This window comes from Triturus cristatus, chromosome 8, assembly GCF_964204655.1.
Source record: "Triturus cristatus chromosome 8, aTriCri1.1, whole genome shotgun sequence".
In the NCBI taxonomy this organism is placed as follows: domain Eukaryota; kingdom Metazoa; phylum Chordata; class Amphibia; order Caudata; family Salamandridae; genus Triturus; species Triturus cristatus.
In genome coordinates this window covers 464959128-464979792 of record NC_140591.1, presented here as the reverse complement: position 1 = coordinate 464979792, position 20665 = coordinate 464959128, and the positions used below count along the sequence as shown (strand labels likewise).

Below are 20665 nucleotides of genomic sequence, written 5' to 3'. Positions count from 1 at the left end.
ATCACTGGGGAAAACTCATCTCTGCCCTATTAAATTCCAACTTCGAAGGGGCAACTCTTCCGACTTCATGGAAGGGTGCTGAGGTCGTTCCTATTTTTAAGAAAGGCTGTCGGAATGACCCGGCTAATTACCGTCCAATAAGTCTTCTAGACACCTCACAAAAGGTGGCTGGTAAGGTGGTTTTAACCAGGATATTGCAGTGGGTGGAGGACAAGGGCATCCTCTCCGATTTCCAGGCAGGGTTTAGAGTAGGCACGGGGACAATAGAGCAATCCTTCAGATTAATGATGCTTTATTGGAAGGTCGTTCTCCTGGCCAGGGGCAGTCTATATCTCGCCTTTATAGACTTGCGGACTGCCTTCGACCTAGTTCCCCGTAGCCAGCTCTGGAGAGTATTAAACGAACTGGGTATTCCACCCTATTTGTTAAACCTGCTAATAAATCTACACGCGGACAATTTTGCTCAGATCAGGTGGGGTAGCCGGGGGCAAAAAACAGCATGCATCCCTGTAAATAGAGGGGTACGCCAGGGATGTGTTCTTGCTCCTACTTTGTTTTCCATATACGTTAATGGAGTGGTGGAGCACCTGCTTCAACACCCAGCAGACGCACCATCCCTGGCTGGCAAAAGAATACCTACTCTTCTATTCGCAGATGACACCCTCCTGATCAGAAAATCCCCGGCAGGTCTGCAGAGCTTGCTAACTAATTTTAAGTCCTTCTGTGATGTAAGAGGGTTGGTCATTAACACTGCAAAGACAAAGTATCTGGTTCTTAATCCCCCTAAAAAACTGGCTAAACCACCGACATTAGATTCTGTCGCGCTGGAGAGAGTCTCAGAGTTCGATTATCTGGGTGTCCGATTCTGTGACTCTATGAGCTGGAACTGCCACCTCCAAAAGATGTTGTTGACACATAAGAGGGTAGTGGGGGCCTTGCTCAAGGAACATCGCGCCTCATCCTTAAAACCTATCGCTGCTGTTCTGGACATTTACAAGGCAAGGGCTGTAAGCGCCGCTCTATATGGGGCTGAACTTTGGGGGGTCCAAAAGGCAGATCTTCTTTCCCGTTCGGAAAACAAATTTCTAAAAGATCTAATGGGGCTTCCCTATAGTACCCCAAACCTCCCCTTGTTCCTGGATACAGGAATCCGCCCATTGAGAGACCAAGCAAAGCTTCGCCCTCTCCTCTTATGGGCAAGAATTTGGAGAACGCCAGAACTATCCAGCTACGCAGACGGCCTAACCGACGTGCTGGGTTCATCAGCCTGGGTCAAGATTCCTTGGTTGAGGGAAGTCAAGCGTCTTCTCTTCAACCTTGGCCTCGGCGAAAATTGGACCAATAGATCTGCTCCTCCTAAGTTGGAGCTGAAAAAGATTTATTGGGCCTGGGTAGCGGGTACTAGAAATAGTGATGCCAATCTATGTAGGACATCCATGGATTTTCTCCTGATCAAGGATGTGGTTTTCCGCGAACCTTACCTGGGCATTATTACAAACCGCAAGGATAGGGCTTTGTACTTCCAATTTAGAATAGGTTTACTCCCTGTTGGTGAACTGACATCTAGGTGGAAGGCTCCAAGGCAGACAACTTCCTCCTGCCCCTTCTGCGAAAATAGGCTTGAGTCTGTACCCCATCTACTGTTTGAATGTTTGGCTTATTCAGCCCCCCGAAGTAGATGGCTTAAGCCTCTTTGCAGAAAACTTGGCACCAGGTTCCATATAGAGGCCATCCGAATACTAAAAAACGACCCCCGTCCCCTTTTTGTTTGTGGGTTAGCCAAGTTCCTTGGTTGGGCTTGGCGTATTAGATCAATTAGGCTTGCTTATCTTGTTTAATTTGTTTTCATCCTATTTCTTTGGTTTTTATCTAATTTATTGACACCAGTAGCGGATCTGAAATGTTTGGCCTTTTCGCAATGTACTGATGTCTTTTCATATTTTAATGTGTATCTTCTACATGTATGCTTTTAAGATATATTTATATCGAAATAAAGCCTTTGATGACTTTGACTTTGGATATCGCCTTCTCTTTGCAGGGTTGCTTCTCAGAGCGGTGCTCTGCTCCTTCCTTTCCATAACTTTCAGTAACGCAATGCTTGGCACTGTCCCTAATGGTGCTGTTCCTCACCATTCGCTTCTCCCTTTTTGTTTCACTGATTTTTTTTTCTTCCGCACACTGTTCCCATACTCTTAACAGTTTTGTTTGTGATGGTTCAGCCTCGTGGCGCGGAAAAGTTCTCTGAAGAAAACCGACGTCAGCGCACCAGGGTGGGACTTATGTGACCTCGCTGACGTCACGTCTGCAGACGTCAGGGCAGGTTCGCGTGGTACCGCACCCGGCACGCAGAGATGCTGTGGCAAACATTTTCTGGATCCAGTCTCACGCCTGGGGATAATTCTACGTTTGGGAATCTGCGGCTAGAATCGTCTCTGCCAGATACATCGTTACCGAAGGTAAGTAACTTGTACTTTTGGGCTTATCCTCAAACGGTGAGTCCAGGAAATTCAGGCTATGATATAGATGTTTCTGCCTCTAGCCTGGACTTCAGTAAGATGGACTCTGAGGCTGCTGGGCCTCATGGCCTCCTGCATCCTACTCGTGATGCATGCCTGCTGGCATATGCAGGCTCTGCAGTGGGACCTGAAGTTCCAGTTGGCGTGGCTTCCAATGGCTCTCTCTGACATAGTCCAGATCTCGGAGGGCTCTGCAAAAGGTCTGCAGTGGTAGTTAATGAACCATGTTGAGTACAGCAAGTGGCCTGGAGAAGCTCACAAAGGCGGTATGCCTTTGAATCTTCCCCTGCCCATCCTGGGGGAGGAGACCTAGCTCCTCGCCCAGGATGTGCATTGTTGCAGGCCCAGGAGAGCGGATGGCTCTCTGCCCAGGGGTCCAGCAACATGTCTGCTGTGTGGCAGCCTAGGCAGCCCCTCAGACCAGACGTGGATTGTAGGTTAGGTTCAGGGGGCATCTCTAAGATGGCCTCTGACGTGCATTGTACATTAAATCCTGCACTGGCATCAGTGCAGGTTTAATGTGCTGAGAAGTTTGATACCAAACTTCTCAGTCTTCAGTGGAGCCATCATGTTTCTGTGGAGTTCGTGTTTGACGAGCTCCCAGCACCATATACTCTTAAATGGCAGCACTGCACTTACAGTGCCCAGGAATGGACCTGGGAACTGTAGGGGCACAGGGCTCATGCTCCCGTGCCCACACCACCTGCATAGGGCACCCAGCTAGAGGGATGGCTGATGGAAGCCAGGGTAGTGTATGTTGTGGGCATGGCACACAGGGATGTGTGCCATGTCGACTCTGTTTTGTCCTGTACCCAGGCACTCAGCCTTCAAGGGCAGTGTGTTTGTGTTAGGGTACAGGGCGTCTAATGGTGGCACAATACGTGCTGCAGCCCTTAGAGGCCTTCCCTGGTCACAAGGCCCTGGGTACCTAGGGTACCATTTACCAGGGTCTGACATGTGGCCAGGGTTTGCCAATTAGGGTTTTAGGTTTTAGGGAAGGAAAATAGGCCCTGGGCACCTGATTGGCAGGAGTCCAGAGCAAAGTACATTCAGCAAAAAGTGGAGGCATACCATGCAAGAAAGATGGCACTTTCTCACAGTCACATAGTGAAACAAGTAGTGGCGTAGCCAATAGGTCTCGCCTGTGTAACCTTATAAGTGTTTAGCCAGAGCTATTGTCTTTGCTAATGTCTTTAAGTTATGTTGTAGAGCAGTGTCTCTGCTGTGTAGTATGTTGAAAAGTCACAATAAAAGTGATGCTGAGGTGGTGGTGTGCTGGTATGGAGGTGATGCTAAATGATAGTTATGTGATGGTGATGTGGTGGTGTGCTGGTGCGGAGGTGATGCAGAGTGATGCTGACGTGGTCCTGCGTGAGGTTTAGTTGGTGCTGCGCTGATGCTCCGGTGGTGCTGCGCTGATGCTCCGGTGGTGCTGCGCTGATGCTCCGGTGGTGCTGCGCTGATGCTCCGGTGGTGCTGCGCTGATGCTCCAGTGGTGCTGCGCTGATGCTCCAGTGGTGCTGCGCTGATGCTCCAGTGGTGCTGCGCTGATGCTCCGGTGGTGCAGAAAAAGGAGATAATGTTTTTATATAATTCAAAGATGTTCGTTTTTGAGTGTGGCACAAAAGAAAGCCCTTTGGATAATAAGGAATCTATGGATGGGTCCAAACAAGAATGAGACAAATTGAAAATAGGTGTAGGAAACTGGCTCTGTATATGGTATGCCACTAGGTGGTTATACTATGCACAGAGTTCAGAGGTTTCCCAGAAGTGTTCAGGGCTCAATGTAAACCCCAAAGTGTTCTATTAGTGGTATTGTGGGTGAGCAGCCTTAGGCCTAATAGAGAGGTTTAAGACATTTATTGCACAACTTTGACCAATGATGGACACACGACTCGAATAGGAGATCCACACCAATTTTAGAAAAATATATTTTGTATTTTATTTTAAGACCAAGATCTTCACAATAAGGTAGGCACTTTCAAAAATCGACACTTAAAATATTTTCTGAACTGTTCAATGTTATCCTTTAAGGAAAACAATTTTGCGGTTTAACAGGTAAGTATCACACTTACAGTTTCAGTCTTTGAGACCAAAGTCAGCAAGGGTCAGGTGACTACCAAAACTGCACCACCAGTGGCATAGGGGAGGCCGGGTGCAGAGGTCAAAAATCGAAGTTCAGCCCAATGCGTTTCAATGCTCGCAGGTAAGTATATCGGTTTCAGGGGCCAAGCTGTGGGGGTTAGGACCAGCACAGGTAGGGAGGGGCACAAAGCAGCACCAAACATACACCACCAGCTGCACAGGGGGGGTCGGGTACAGAATACAGTTTCAGCGTCGGGCACCCAATGCTTTTCAATGAGGATTCTTCTTTTGGGAAACAAGCAGCAGATGTCGAATCGGAGGGTGCTGGCAGAAAACCAGCGAGAACACAGGTAAGTTGGGATGTTTGTCGGGGTCACAGGGGCATTGCTGGTCAAGCTCCCCAAAGCCCAGGGGCTGTGTGTAAAGGGGTGCCTTTAGACATTGGATTTCTTCTTGGCGGTCGAGGGAGGGGGAAGCCTTTGGTTTTCACACTGCTTGCTCCGTCATCGAGGTCAGCCAACGCTGGATTCGAAGTCTGGATCGCTTGGGAGACTTCACTAGTGAGCCACTCAGACTCTGGCTGTGGGGGTCTGGTGCGGAGTGGGCAGGACTCTCGGTTCCAGATGGCGCAGGATTCGTGGGAATTGATTTGTTCTGGACATGTTTGCTGTCCACGGGAGATTTGAGTCTTTTTCAAAGGCAGCAGCCCTCCCAGGGTTTTCGAAGGTTGCAGGCTGCAAGACGGGTCGCCGTCTGGTTGCAGGTTCTTCGAAGCTGGAGACAGGCCAATAGGGCTTGGGCCAAGGCAGTCGTCGTCTCCTGGCTTCGTTACAGGGTCGGCTTAACGGGTGTCTTCTTTCTTCTTAGGTCATCGCTGATCTAGTTTTCAGGTCTGGGGGAGCCACCTAAATACTACATTTACGGGCGTTTTAGGGGAGTAGCATGTAGGGCCAGTGGGCATATTACCTGGGGCGACTACCCCCTCAATTATGCCACCCTCCTGTGGGAGGGGGCATAGACCTAGCCCTGATTGGAAGGCTCTCCCCATCTTAAAGATGGTGAGGACTGAAAGATGTGCTTCACCTCGCCTCCTCACCTTAGGGGTGGATTTGGCATAAATGGGCACACCGCCTATTCTAGGTTTTGCCGCCCAATGTGGGGGTGTAAACCGGCGACTGCCATCTGCTGCTAACAGCAGAGGCTGGGGGTCGCATTACAAAGGCAGCAGGCCTGTGAAGCTTCCCCTTTGATTATAGGCCCATCCTAGGAGGGGGGTGGGGGGGGGGAGGACACTGCTGCCTAGGATGTGCATTGGTTCTGGTCCCACAGAGCAGAGGCTCTCCACCCAGGGGTCTAGAAGCAGGTCTGTGTGTGGCAGGCTCCCTAAAGCCAATAAGTGACCACACCAGGGTCGGTAGGTTTTCAGGGGACACCTCTGAGGTGCCCTCCGAGTACATGGTTTATTAACTCTCACACTGTCATAAGTGTAGATTTTTTACAAGGAGTTGTTTGTTACCAAACACTCCTGGTTTCAGTGAAGCCATTATGATGCTGTGTAACTCGAGTAGTCCAGTTCCCAGCCCATGTACTCTCCATGGCTTCTCTTGCACTTGGAATACTAAGGAATATACCCTAATACTGTAGGGGCATATCTGCTCATGCAGATATGCCCACACCTGTGATATAGTGCACCCTGCCCTAGGCCTGCTAGAGGACTGACTTACCGATATCTTGGGCAGTGCTAGTTGGCATTGCTTACAGGCAGTATGCCATGTCTACTTTGTTTTTTTTTTCTGCACAAGGCCATGCATACCATAATGGCAGTGTGCATGGCCTAGGTGAGGGGTCGCTAGGGGACCCTGTCTAGTTCCAATGCTCTAGGTAGCCATTGCAAAAGAAGGGTTTGGATTTACGCGGTATGCGATGGCGCCTACTCGTGTGTGCATCTATATGTAAATGTTATTTGTAGAGTATGGTGCTACAGACGAAGGGATAACCCTGAACCCCTCAACAGACACAAGGTCCATAAATTTCTATACCAAAAACCTGTACACACGTTATTGTGAACTGCAGAGCCAATACTGCGTCTCTTAACTTGATGAAATATTAGGCAAATCACTACTGTAAACAAACAAGTAAGTAAAACATTGACAGAACACTCCGGGTATCTTGTGTCCGCTGTAATTATTCGAGATCGATTGCCCAGCCAACACGTGTTTCGTCCGGGTACAAACCCACGACGACTTCAGGGTTATATGGCGTCAGAACTGCAAATCGATCGAACACTCCGCTGGTTGTACTTCCATCCCGGCTGACGCAGGAATGTGTAACTTCCCACGGTACGATCAACTGTGAATAAAGGACTTGTCCGTAAACGGTCCAATGTCACTCAGAACAGTGTGATGAGGAATTGCAGCACACAAATGTACAAGAGCCGAGTTAGGCTCTATCCAGGGTGATTACCCCTCCTGGAGATGTGTAGCAAGGCAGACAAGTATGCTGCTCAGTCTAATGACCACGGCGTTTTCGCCGTGAGTCATTAGACTGAGCAGCATACTCGTCAAGATGGCCTATCTGGTGGTAGTTACATCTACCTGGAGGGTCAGCGAACTGCAGGCATGATCATCTCATTCTCCATGCTTCTTTCTTCCCAAACAAACTGGCCTCTTGGACCCAAGCATCCTTCTTGCTAAAAGTAGTTACCCTTTCCACGTAGGCCTATCATTTTGCCTACCTTTTACCTGCCGCTTATCTCTGTGTAAAAGACTTGTGTTAGTGGGTAAAGCTGTAGGAGATCATTCCAATACAGTGAGATCTCGCCCTCCTCCTTGAGAGTTCATGTATTACAGGTTCTTAAAGGAATCTGCAGGAGCGATTATCATTTGAAGAAAGTCACTAACTTGTGATGATGATCTTTCTGCTGGAAGTGACAGCTCCTGCAGATTCCTTGAACCCTCCTGCCTGCCTCTACTCTTGAGGATATTGTGTAATTCTTTGTGAATATCTGTTATTTGCTCTGCCTAACTTCATCTTAGCGATCCTATATGCATCTGTGACACAATTTCCAATGTACTCTCGACTGCAATGTTGATGTATAGTGACTGCTGTAAAGTTTTTCAAATCCAGTCTGACAACTTTGAAGGGTTTGTAGAAGGAACCCTATTGAGCCATAATTTCCTTCAGAAAGAATATTTCCAAAGGTAACCTGTTTTTCACAACTGTATATAGGAAATTCAGTTTAAAAAGCAATTATTAGTAGGTGGAATATTAAACTTATTCAGGTAATTAGCAGAACCCTTTAGTAATTGTGGAAGTATTAGACCATTGATGACTTACTAGCTACTTATTTTGGAGCTTCTAAACCATCTTTATCTTGTACTCCACAACGTTTTAATATTTCTTTTTGATCAACACAATGATACCTTGGTCATTAAATTTTAACTCTCACTTTTAAAAATAGTTTTAAAGTTTCATTCTTTTCTATTGTAGGAAGCGGTGTGGTTCCTTTCCAACATCACAGCAGGAAATCAGCAACAAGTCCAGGCTGTGATAGATGCTGGTTTAATTCCGATGATCATTCACCAGCTTGCTAAGGTGAGGCTATCAAGACATTTAATCTTCTAAAGGTGTCACTGCTGTTCTTTATACTTTCTGTAATTTCTTGAAAAAGTGTCAGTCATCTAGTTTTTACCATCACAGGACAAATCTATTGAGTTGCTCACTCATTCAGTCTGCATAAAAAAGTCAAACCCTTAGAATGAAATTACAGCACATACTGCACTAGAAAAAGCTTTCACACTGTTTAACACTGACCTTTTCCCAAACTACAGGAGTGAACTTATTCTAAGGAAATAATGTCATAAAGAGAAACAGGGAGGATGGTAGCAAACAGAAAAGTGAAACTGCGAAAGGAGGTTCACGGCCAGTGGACAAGAAGTTGGAGAAAAGGACAAGCAGTGAGGAGAAACACTGATTGGCGGCGATAAAGCAAAAGCAGCAGCTAGTGAAACTGGTAGCCAGCTATAATATCACCACAAAATATCAACATTCAAATATATTGTGGCCATACTATAGATCGGTATCTCAGAAGTAGATGTTATGGTCTCGATAAACCTGTAGGTTGATACTTTGACCACAGTATTGTGGCGCAATACTGCATAAATGGAAACCCCAATTGTCGAATGGGAAGTACAAGATTGATGTTAAGGTTTGTGGGATCAGGGAAATGGTTTGGATCTCTCCGGAAAGGGTCAGGCTTATTAAGTACAGTTCCTTTGCACTCATCCTAGAGATGCATATATTCCTGTCAAACTGAAATCTATGTATATCATTTATTTGTATTTTAAGAAAGGTCTAGGGGAAATTTAAAAAAGCAAAAAAGCTGAGTGACATTACATCTTTGTGGTTTGGCAGTAGATCACTGCAGTGTGTAAGAAGTATGCACATACATCAAAATAGGTATAAACTCACCCGATTTAAATTGCAGTAATAGTTTAAGTAATGTATCTTTACAACAAAACTCTATTCAGATAAATTAGTATCAATTATCTCTTGGTGCTGTCACAAAAGAAACCAACTCCATTCTAAATTTAGACATAAGTCCAAGTGTTAAATATGGATATTTATACCAATACTTAGTGAAATAAAAGCAAACAAATGTATTAAAGTAGACTTCGCAGGAAACCATAAAATATGGATATGTCCCTGTAACATATGGGTTTTGTAATCATGACAACCCCAAATCTTTCAGCTTAGCTTTGCCATTGTCGGTGCTGTGAGCATTAATGGCATGGAAGACCAAATTATGCAGCATTATCATCCAAATTAGATGGCAAATTATGCAGCACCTTTTTGTACAGTATTTTCTTAAATTTGAGCAAGAAAAAGCATGTTTGAGGCATGTGTGGCTGTAGGTACACATGTTGTGCATACTCTTGCCATCTAGTAGTAGGCTCGGATGTGTGCAAGTTGTTTTTTGTCAAAGAAATCTTCGAAGTCACATGCCAATGCGGCGACTCTTGTTGATGGTAATGTGCATGGACATTGACTCCTTTGTGAGATTTTCTTTCCACTGCTGGATTCAGACATGTGCTTAAGTGCTCCGGGTCAACACCGTTGCGGTGCTCTCTTCGGTTCACTTCTTCTGTATTGTTGTTCGATCACGCCCCCCCCCCCCCTGCTCTTAGTCCCAGGTCGACGGTTGTTACTTCGCTCCTGCGGGGTTCGGATCAACCGCAGGCCTTGCCTTACGGGGTTTACCTCTGTCTCGGCCACGTCATTCCACCATGCCTCGACGGTGATGGAATTTGACACCATTCAGATTCTGTCCTTGCTGCTACATGAAATATCCTCAGAGCCACCTTCATCAAGTCTGTAATTTGAGCTTTGTGCATGAGCACAACACAGCTGCCTGAGACGTCTTCCTCTCGTTCCGTTCCAAAAAGACTCTTCTTGACCATTGGGCTCATGGACTTGATGTTGCGCAGGAGTGGCGAAGACATCTCAAACCTCTTTGGTCCTGAGTGCATCGAGGAGGGGAACATCATCCTCAACCCTCTGCTGCAGATGAGGAACCTTTCTCCACTGAGGATCATCTGTTAGTTCTGCAGTCTGTGACTATGGTACGCCCTCTTCCTAGACACAGCTCTCGAGGCGAGCAGCCTCCACCAAAGGGGACACAGCCATGGTGGTGCGCCAGAGTCAGGCCTTCGGACCGCCACTGAATCTGGGCTGGTCGGCACAGACAAACTACTTTGGATGCTATGCACTGCTCTGGCTCGGCTCCGAACAAGCGCTCTAAGCCGACCGCTTAGGCACTAGCTACTCTTACACTGACACGGAGCTGAACTTTAATGCAGACTACATCTGCCTCAGCTCTGAAAACCAAAGGTGCTCTCAGAGCCAAGACCTTCTGCAGCAAACAGCATATCCTCCGTCTGTACCGGCACTGTCGAACTGATCCTCCACAAGCTGCAAGAAGAGATTGGCGCAAGGTAGAAATACCTGCTCATTAATCCCCATAAGGGCCAGAACCTTGCCAGGGCTCTGGGGTCAACTGCTACTCCAGCTTCCAAGCACTAGCTGTCCTCTGAGGACACTTCTGATTCTATGTCTTACTAGTGCACCCAGGGACACCAGTCTTCTACAAAGAAATACTTCAGAGGGTCCTACAGGGGCAATAATTCCAAAGGCAGAGGGAAAGGTGGCTCCCCCAAAGGAGCTGCAACTGCCACCAAACTTTGACTTGTTTCCCCACACCGCCCTTCTCCTCCTACTACACTAAACTGGTCAGAGTGCACCTTCAAGGCTTTTTCCCACATGGGAGTGCATCACCTCAGACTAGTGGATATTGGATATTATCCAACATGGTTATTGCCTGGAACTCGCTTCCATGCCTCCCGCCATTCCACCTCACAGACTTTCTCCAGAACACCTACAACTTTTCAAACAAGAGGTCCAATCACTCCTTATCAAAGGGGCTATAGACCCATCCCATACCATCAGCAGGGTACGGGAGCGTACTCCCTGCACTACTTAAAACCCCAAAAAGACGTGCCCCCCAGACCTATTCAGGACCTCAGACCATTAAACTAATAATCATATTGGAACGGAACAATTTCCTATGGTCACGCTCCAGGACGTTATTCCTCTTCAGCAGGGAGACTTAATGACCATCCTCAACCTGAAGGACGCTTAATGCCGCATAAAATACATCCGGGGCTATCGCAGATACCTCAGGTTTGTGGTCAGCGGAAAGTACTACCAATTCAAAATGTTCCTCTTCGGGGTTACTACTGCACCTCAGACATTCTCCAAGTGCTGGCCACACACCTATGCAGATAAGGCGTCCACCAGGAGAAGCTCCTCTGCTAAGGCGGAGCGAAGATAAATTGCAGGGCATTTGGAGTTTCATTCACTAATTCCTTTGGCATTGTTCAATTAATGTGCATGAAATTTGGCAGCTAGCACAGTGTACCTTCTGCAAGGCAAACCCGCTTTACAGAGTCTAATGTGGTTGGTTGGACAGAGTCTGCTGAATTCTGTGCACAGAATGGGTATTCGGAAGGCAGTGCGTAGTGGGTCTTGGACGATCATGGTGGCTTGAGCAAACGGCCTGGCCCTGCAGCCAATCCCTGGATCTCATAAATAAAAGCTATGTGCAGCGTGATTTGGTCAGCCACAATGTGTCATAAGCAGAACCTGGCAGCGTTTGCTCTTGCATAGACACAGAAGGGATTGAAAATTAAGTAAATCATAAAAATGTATTCAGGCTCCAAACCTCCACAGAGGCTCCAACTATCAATTTTCTTACTGCCTTGTAAAAGGCAAAACTTGATCTCCTGAGCTCGGCTCAGAATCTGGTGAAATTTCAACTTGCAATCTTCTCTTCCAGTGAGCATATAGTTGAACATCCTAAATTTTTCAGGGTCTGAGATACTATTTTCTTTTTTTCTTTTTCTAAACCATGGCTGAATTTTCTCAGCCTAGTACTCTTCCCAACTTCGTGAGGACTGATGATCCAAGAAGCTCTTCACTGAAGACCCTCGCGTGAAGTGTATCTTGTACCTCTGTGAATTGGGAGATTTCCTCAAGGTCTGAGATTTGTGTCATTCAGCAGCAAAACTGTAAAAGGCAGAGGCGGCAGGCTGCTGTGTTTTCTAAATGCAAAGTCTCTCTAGGAATCATCGGGGAAAAAATTGCTCAGAATAGAAGGACAAGTTAGAAGCAGCTACACCAAAGCATTTTCATTCTTAGGTGGCTTCTGAGCATCATGGACCACGTTCAAAGAGACCCTCTGCCCCTTTCATAAAGAAATAGACTGGTGGTCTATGTGGCATCATCTCTTAATAGCCTCACCATCAAATAGGACGTCTGAAAAACACGTTAAAGTTGCACCTCAAATTAAATATTCACAATTGTCAATGAGCTATCTAATCTTGATATTATAAAACCCACCCCTTCTCAGGAACTGTGCAACTCGTTGAACACCTTTTTTTATCAACGAAGTCACTTCAATTAAAGCCAGCATTCATGCTAGCCATGCTCATGCTTTACCAACGGCACTAAGAAACTCCTGCCTCCTCCATCACTTCCCTGCAATCAGCAAAGATACTCTTTTGGGCTCCTGTCCAAAGTTAAATCTGCTCCCCTACTGATAACTTCTTTTAAGATGTAGGGAGGACAGCTTTCACCGCAAATTCTGAGCCTGCTCTTTATCTCATGAATGAGTCATTAACTTAGGGCCATGTTCCTAGAGCCTTTAAAAAAGCCATCATAGTTCCCCTTTTGAAAAAACCCGGGGCAGATCCCCTGACACCGATGAACTACCGCCACATTTCCCTTCTCCCTTTCCTAGCTAAGGTATTGGAATCTTGTATGGCAAACTGCCTGTGCTCATTCATTGAACAGTCCCATTACCTCGACCCTAAACAAGCAGATTTCCGACCTGCACATTCAACTGAGACAGTAATATTGACTGTATTGGATAAGCTACGGAAGGATGCTGACAGGGGCATCCCTCGGGCCTTGGTGTTACTGGACCTGTCAGCAGGCTTTGACACAGTCGACCATGGTATCCTTTTAGATTGTCAGGGAAGCAGGTATCCAGGGGTCGGCTCTCAACTGGATTATGTTCTTTTTGGAGGACCGTTCCCTGTCTGTTCACCTCTTCCACTTTACTGCACCCAATATGATGATTACGTGCAGTGTACCTCCAGGCTCTTCACTATCCCCGCACTTATTTAACTTGTATCTACTACAAAGAAATGTGAGCACATTTAATTATGCAGACTAGCTGCAATTAATATTTTCCATCGACAATACATCCGACTCCATATCCGAATTCCAAGCCACAATGCTGCATATTCGTAACTGGATGAACAGCAACCACCTAAAATTGAATCCAGATAAAACTGAGCTGATCCTGAAAGGCGGCACTTGCAATCCTTGGAGCCCACACTTCTGGCCAGCTGAGCTGGGCTCTTCCTCCCCTACTCCATTCTCCTCAGCTAAGAGCCTTGGATTCACAATCAACTGTGACCTATCTAGGAAGTCCCAGATTGGAACTGTGGTTTCTACCTGTTTTTATCAGCTATGGAAAATCAGCAGATTTCTCACTAGGGAAGCCCTGGTGCAGGTAGTTCTAGCCCTGGTTATTTCCCACATACATTACGCCAACTCCCTGTACTTCGACCTGCCATTATATCTAGTAAAAGACTGCAAAAAAAAAAACTTGTACGGCTAGATTATTTTTTTTGCTCACAACAGTTAGCAGATAAAGTTAACATCAACCTACATCCGAGACGTATCGCTGATCATAACCCATTAATTATTGAGATGACATTATATGGTCTCCCTAGGAATGTAAATGAATGGACATTTGACAAAAAACTCCTACTGGAAGAGGCTTATTGCCAACACATGGCTAAATGGATCTCTAAATTTTTTAATATCATTAATGGTACCGCCCCCGAAACCATTGTATGGGATGCATTTAAAGCCACTTTACGTGGGGAAACACTTAGCTTTTCATTATATCTCCAGAGGAAGACTAAAGATATGATTAAATCTTGGATTGATAAATTAACAGTAGCAGAGCTAGAGCTTATTAGGAAGATTAGTGCTGGTCAAAATATTGACGAATTTTTAAATTTAATTTCGATTATTAAAACCAAAATACACTCACATTATGCTGAAGAACTTGCTTCTAAATATATACAATATCGATCAGACATTTTCGAACTTGGGGAGCAAACAGGGACATTTTTGGCTAAACGTATTAAACAAAGAGCTGTGAATAACGGCATTAATAGGATAAAGGATAAGCAGGATCAAGTTGTGGATACCCCGCAAGGAATACTAAAGGTATTTCATAATTTTTATAGTCAACTTTATAAGGCCGAAGAAGAAGCTGCCATCGATAGTATTATGGGATTTTTAAATGGAATAACCACGAGTAAAGTAACCGTGGAACAAAACGAGATTCTTAATTCCCCAATTACTTGGGATGAAATTGAGGCCGCGATCTTATCTTTAGCATCTGGCAAAGCAGTTGGGTCAGACGGAATCCTCTTAGAGTTTTTCAGGAAATTTCGGCAAACGCTGAAACCTATCTTAATTTCGCTGTTTCAGCTAGCTCAACAGGGGCTGACTCCCAAATCTTGGCAAAAGACTACGATCATTGTGTTCAAGAAAAAGGGAAAACCGGAGCTCAATCCAGGCTCTTATAGACGTCTCACACTAATCAAGGCCGAAAGCAAGATATATGCAAAAATAATTGCTTCTAGGCTCTGCACTGTTAGAACTCCTTTAGTAGGAAGAGATACCACAGATCATATCAAAAGAGCAATTGCCCTTTTTGACTGGGCGCAGGCCACGGGATCTCCGCTTGGGATGATCCTGTTGGACGCAGAAAAAGTGTTTGACAGGGTCTCCTGGCGGTTCCTGTGGTCTGTCCTGTACTGGAAAGGATTTTCTCCTGAATTTATTCAAGCCATTGAAGCCTTCTATACATCGCCGGAAGCAACTATTCGAATATCTGGACAAAATTCACAAACATTTAACATAACCAGGGGTACCAGACAGGGCTGCCCCTGTTCTCCATTATTATTTTCGCTCTATATCGATCCTTATTTAGAAAAACTTGAAAGGGAAACTAATATTGAGCCCGTAATTGTGAACAATATCTTGTATAAAACATTGGCCTATGCTGACGATATAGCGATCTTTACCAGCAATTTAAGGCTCGCTCTCCCTACTGTGGATACCTGCGCAAAACAGTTTGGTGATTTCTCCGGCTATCAATTGAATGTGGACAAAACGCAATGTCTACATTCGGATGTGTCCTGCCCCCTAGATATTACAACTTCAGAGGCTACCTATCTAGGGGTCAGAATAACACCGGATGTAGAACGTATTCCCGAACTTTATACACTACCTATTATTCATACTATTAGCACTTCTCTGGAGAGGCTAGATCATTTGCACCTATCATTACATGGCCGATGCAATGTTATTAAAATGTCTATTTTTCCTAAATTCTTATATTTTTTTCGAACTATTCCATTAATTTTTCCACCCTCTTTATTCCAAAATTGAACAGATTTGTTTTCGATTCTTATGGAGTTTCCAGAAGCCTAGAAGGGCAGTAAAATGGATGACTCTTCCAAGATTAAGGAGGGGTTGGGGTATGCCGAATTTGCTATTATATCATCTGGCTGCTCTATTGCAGCATATGGAGATACTCGTTACTGCCAAAACAGTTAGATCTGATGCTACTAACCCTACAATCTATGAGATGCTTTTAGGTGAATGTGCTCGACAAAGACTAGTTAAAAGTCTTGAACCCAGCTACTATAAGAAAACTAGATTTAAAATAATTAAATCTGCATATTTTGTATGGAAGAAAATTAGGAAACGATTTAATAGATCAAATATTAACTTGTACACCCCCCTCTCAGCGTACGGCCTACTACCGCAACTATTCCAAGATAGGATTACGCTTAGATGGGCTGATCTGTGGATTACGGTTATTGGCGATCTAAGTCAAGAAGGTAGCCTGAAGCCATTTTCACTCTTACAGAAGGAGTTTGGCCTCCCTAAATGCAATTTCTTTAAATTTTTACAAATTCAGAGTTTTCTTGGCTCTAAATTACAAATGGGGCAGGGGAATCTTGGTCCAGTTAGCATGATTGAAATGTTATTTCCCACATACATTACGCCAACTCCCTGTACTTCGACCTGCCATTATATCTAGTAAAAAGACTGCAACTTTTGCAGAATCAGACCGCAAGACTGATTTTTCACCGCCCCAGATGGCAACGTGCCTCCCCCTTATGAAGAAGTTATGTTGGCTCCCTGTACCCCAACGATGTGCCTTCAAAATCAGCTGCCTTATTTTCAAATCTATACATGACACATGCCCAGATTTCATCTCCAATCTCATTCTGAGATGCATACCCACCCACAATTTGCGATCAGCCCTTAAGAACTTACTGGTCACCCTGCACTATAAATCAAAGCGGTTAGGTGGCAGCAGATTTGGAACGCCCTGCCCGTTTACATCAGATTCTGTACAGACCTCCTTAGATTCAGGAAACTTCTCAAAACATGGCTGTTTACCCAGGCCTATGATCAACCTCAAAACATGGCTGTTTCCCCAGGCATATGATTAACCGTCCAGGACTGTAGTCACTCCCAACTTACAGCGCCAAGAAACCAACCGGTGTACATGCGCTTCATAAGTAATTTTAATATAACATAACATGCCTTTGTTGACTACGTAAGCAGTGACAGCTAAGACTGCAATAACAACTTTAGCTTGTAGTACCCAAGTGACTACCATCACCAAGGCTTTGCCTCAAACACTTAAGTTTCAATCTGCCCTTGTCATATTTGGTGTCCCCAATTAGAATTACACAAGAGCCACTGTAGCAGCTGTTAAATGAATCATCATCTAAATTTGGGCATGGATGTTTTTCAGAGCAAGAATCTGACGATCAGCTAAACTCTGGCTAAAATGATGTACAGTCGGATGGACCTTCTCATGCTGAAATGCTGCATGATCTGGCATAAATCGTTCTTGATCATTTGGATGATGAACAAAAGCCATGTGGATATCAAGAACCTACCTACTATGGTCAGCCTACAGAAATCCTTCCCTCACTGTCTCCTCGTATGCAGATGGTACATGTGCCTAATGGCTTTTAACACTCAATTAAATAGGCGATGGTTTTTTTTTTTTTACAGCAGACTGCCTCTACACAGCAAAAGCTAACTCCGTCAGATACAGCCAGCAGATTTGACATTGCAACCAATAGACCCTCCCAAACTGCAATATGGACCATGCCCTAAAATTGTTGCTCAAGCGGATCTGGTCACTCAAACTCAAGAGCATGGCAGAGACATTGGGCATGACAGGCATTCAGAAGTAAGTGATCAAGATATGGTTGACAACCAGACTTAGTAATTTTGATGCTTTACAACCATAAACCAAGATCTGAAATTGGATGATTGTCCAAGAGGCGCAACCAATTCCAATGCCGAGAGGCTCTTCACCTAATATATACACCTTCCACTTGTTAGTGTACAGAGCAGCTGAAAAATGCAACTTGCCTGTGTCAACTGTGGAGGAAAAACTTTTTCTTTTAGAGTTTAAAGTTTCTGCGAAAAGGTCAATCCGTAATATTCCAGTGTTGAATTATATAAGGGAGGAGGGTCTCATGCATCTCTAAAATTGGAACCACTCTAGTTTCCAGAGAAGAAATACAAAGTCCCCAACACAGCCCCAGCATGTCTGTCTAACCAAATAAAAAAACTGTCATTTCAGCAGAAGTGTAGCGGAGATCAGGTAACCCTGCCACACCAGGTCTGGTTTCAGTAGATAAAAAGGGGAGTTTTGACAAAAATAGTAAGAGTTGCTAAATCAAGTGCCAAGCTAGCTCAATATTATCAACAACTGTCAAATGTCATGTCTACATTCCTTAATAAATTATCTGATGACTGTAAAGAGCAAGCAAAAGCTTTTGAGGGAGAAGGCGAGGGAACGTCGTCAGCCCTTAAAGATGCATCCTTTCACACATTCAATACGACCTTCAGACAGATGCCATATTGTGAATTGTGTGGCTTTGAAGTACTACCTTTAGACCCGAAATCCAATCAATAGTAATTGATACTTGGTAAACATGTGGAGGATGTTCATCAAATAATTAAGACCTTATGCTTACAGAGTAATCACTAGGAGTTCTGCAATGGAGGCAACAATACTCCATTTATCCTTTTATAGAAGGCATCAATGTGGCCTGAGTTTTTTCAATCAAAGTTTTTCCTTCCATCTCTGTAGGCAGGGCGTTTGTTCGCAGGGTCACACCACTGCATAGGCAACCATAAGGAGAAAGGCAAAATAGAAAACAGGGTGTCTTCTTCTGACAAGTAGCAAGAAAGTTGTTGAATCTTACTCCCAATACATCCTGCCCTTTTCATCAAGCGAGCCAGTGGGAGGAAAGGGGCAAAAACAAAATTCAAGCATGGAGAAGGATTACATGGGATTGTTGGGTGCTCGATATGGTGAATTAGTCATACAGTAGTTTGCAGTGTTGCCACCAATAGCACCTCCAAGCAAAGAAGACCATTGTCATGTGGATGTCTTGAAATGGCAAATAAAAAATATTGCTGAAAGCTGCAATTGAGAAAGTATCACCACAATGAAACAAACCTGGGGTTCTATTTCAGGGTTTTCAATTATTCATAAAAAGAGGAAACTAAAACAACTCACTCACTCCCTCACTCCCTCCCAAGGAATGAAGTTAAGTCTCTTACTACAAGATAGGACCACAAAAAGGTGAATAATAGTAAGAAAATACAAAGTTCCTTTAAGAATCCTTTCAACCTGTATTCCTCTCATACCACAGAGATATCCAAGAAAAAGGATGAACTAGACAAATAGTGGAGACAAGTAAATTCCCTCTGGGGCCATTTGCGTCATCATAGAAAGCATGAGACCTGCCATGCTTTGGTGAAAAGATTAAGCCAAGGTCTATTGAGGTCTAACCTTATCTCCATTCAACCACCGATTCCCCCAGTGAAAGGTTAGGACCACACTTAAAGAACCTCTTGGGAAGCAGATTATGGTCTCTGCTAGAACATAAGCTACACATAAATATGCACATAAACTAGATTTGAAGGCCTTTCGATCCCTCCTACAATAAAAGGATGTCAAAATGAGAATGGACAGCATGACCGCTTTATAGCTAAATGATCCAAATAGCCCCTGTATTACATAGACCGTTCTGGTTCACAAATCTTTGGTACCTTTAAGTTCTGACCCTGGTCTAGTATGAGTATAACCAGGCCCCTGCAACTCAAAATAAACTCTGTGGCTGCCAGTTTACAGTACCGCCATACAGATCTTCAAAATAAAATTGACTGTCACTAAGGCATGGCTTGTATCCATAGGTTTAAATTGCTCAAGCTTGTATATGTGATTCATTAATACTAAGACTTCACTTTTAGGGTTGAGCACTCTGTGGAAATGCTTTGAGCTCTTCTTATAGTATTGACGGAGGTTCCAGCATAGAAACGTGCATGTTTGCAAAATGTAACAATTTGAGGCTATTTATAATGCTCCCAGAATGGTTTCCAATCATTAGCTCAATGGGAAATACCTATAAACATGTTAGTTTCTTGGCGTGGAGATGCTTGCAGGACATTGCCTCACTGGAAATATGCTTTTCATCTTCATCCAGCTGTCACAGTATATACATTTGCGTAAAGGTGTCAAAATTGGAGCTTCTCTATAGTTCAAACCCCACACGTTATATGATCTCTACCAGAATTAGACCGTCTGTTATCAGAGTTCTGATACAGAGTGAACAGTCAACTCGCTGCATAGTACCAACAGACAAAAGTGATTTTTTTTTTTAAGAGTGCAAGTAGGTTTCTGTGGTACGCTGACTTTGGGAAAGTGTTTAGACAGCGGAGTAGATGAATATTTCAGTTAGGCTTCAATATGCCATTCTGAATTTCTGTAGCATTCAAAACGTTGGGATACCTTGAGTTGTCTTGTGTCGAGCTGAAGCAGGAAATGTCAGAGTATGGTAGGAGAGTGATGTACAGGAATTCTAACTTAATTAGTTCAAATTTGCCAATGCGATTTGGGGTCAACTAAAAAATAAAAAGGTGTGCGACCGCTCATTACAGAGCTGACTGGAACATGTGGGATTGAAAACTGTCTGCTCTGTGCTGAGGAAAGCTGCACCCTGTTTCACTGAAACTGGAAGGATGTTCTCAAGGCTTAAGTAATTCACCGCTTGGTGACCCCCGTATACTATTTCTCTGCAGTCTGTTCAGAGGGAATCTGCCTGCTAAGGAACCTTTTTCCTTGGACAGGAAAAATATGGAAGAGAGACAAAATGTCCTCCGTACACCTGGAAGATAACCGTGGTAACTGGAATTAGGACTATGACCTAACTGAAAGTGGCGAAAATCTTTTTTAGGTCTCGCCTAAAACAGTGAGCATGTGCTGTCTCTTGCGAGAGATCTTATTTCCTACAAGGGGGCTTCAAGCC

General features: G+C 44.5%; 1 protein-coding gene across 2 annotated transcripts in view; it reads left to right on the top strand.

The window, feature by feature from the left end:
* The window catches only part of KPNA3 (karyopherin subunit alpha 3), a 743375-nt gene that overhangs the window by 460619 nt on the left and 262091 nt on the right, over positions 1-20665 (top strand). For both annotated transcript variants that reach the window (XM_085621926.1, XM_085621927.1), the window contains one exon: positions 8091-8195. In XM_085621926.1, the coding sequence (XP_085478052.1) occupies positions 8091-8195 (105 nt within the window). The remainder of the gene's footprint in view (positions 1-8090; positions 8196-20665) is intronic.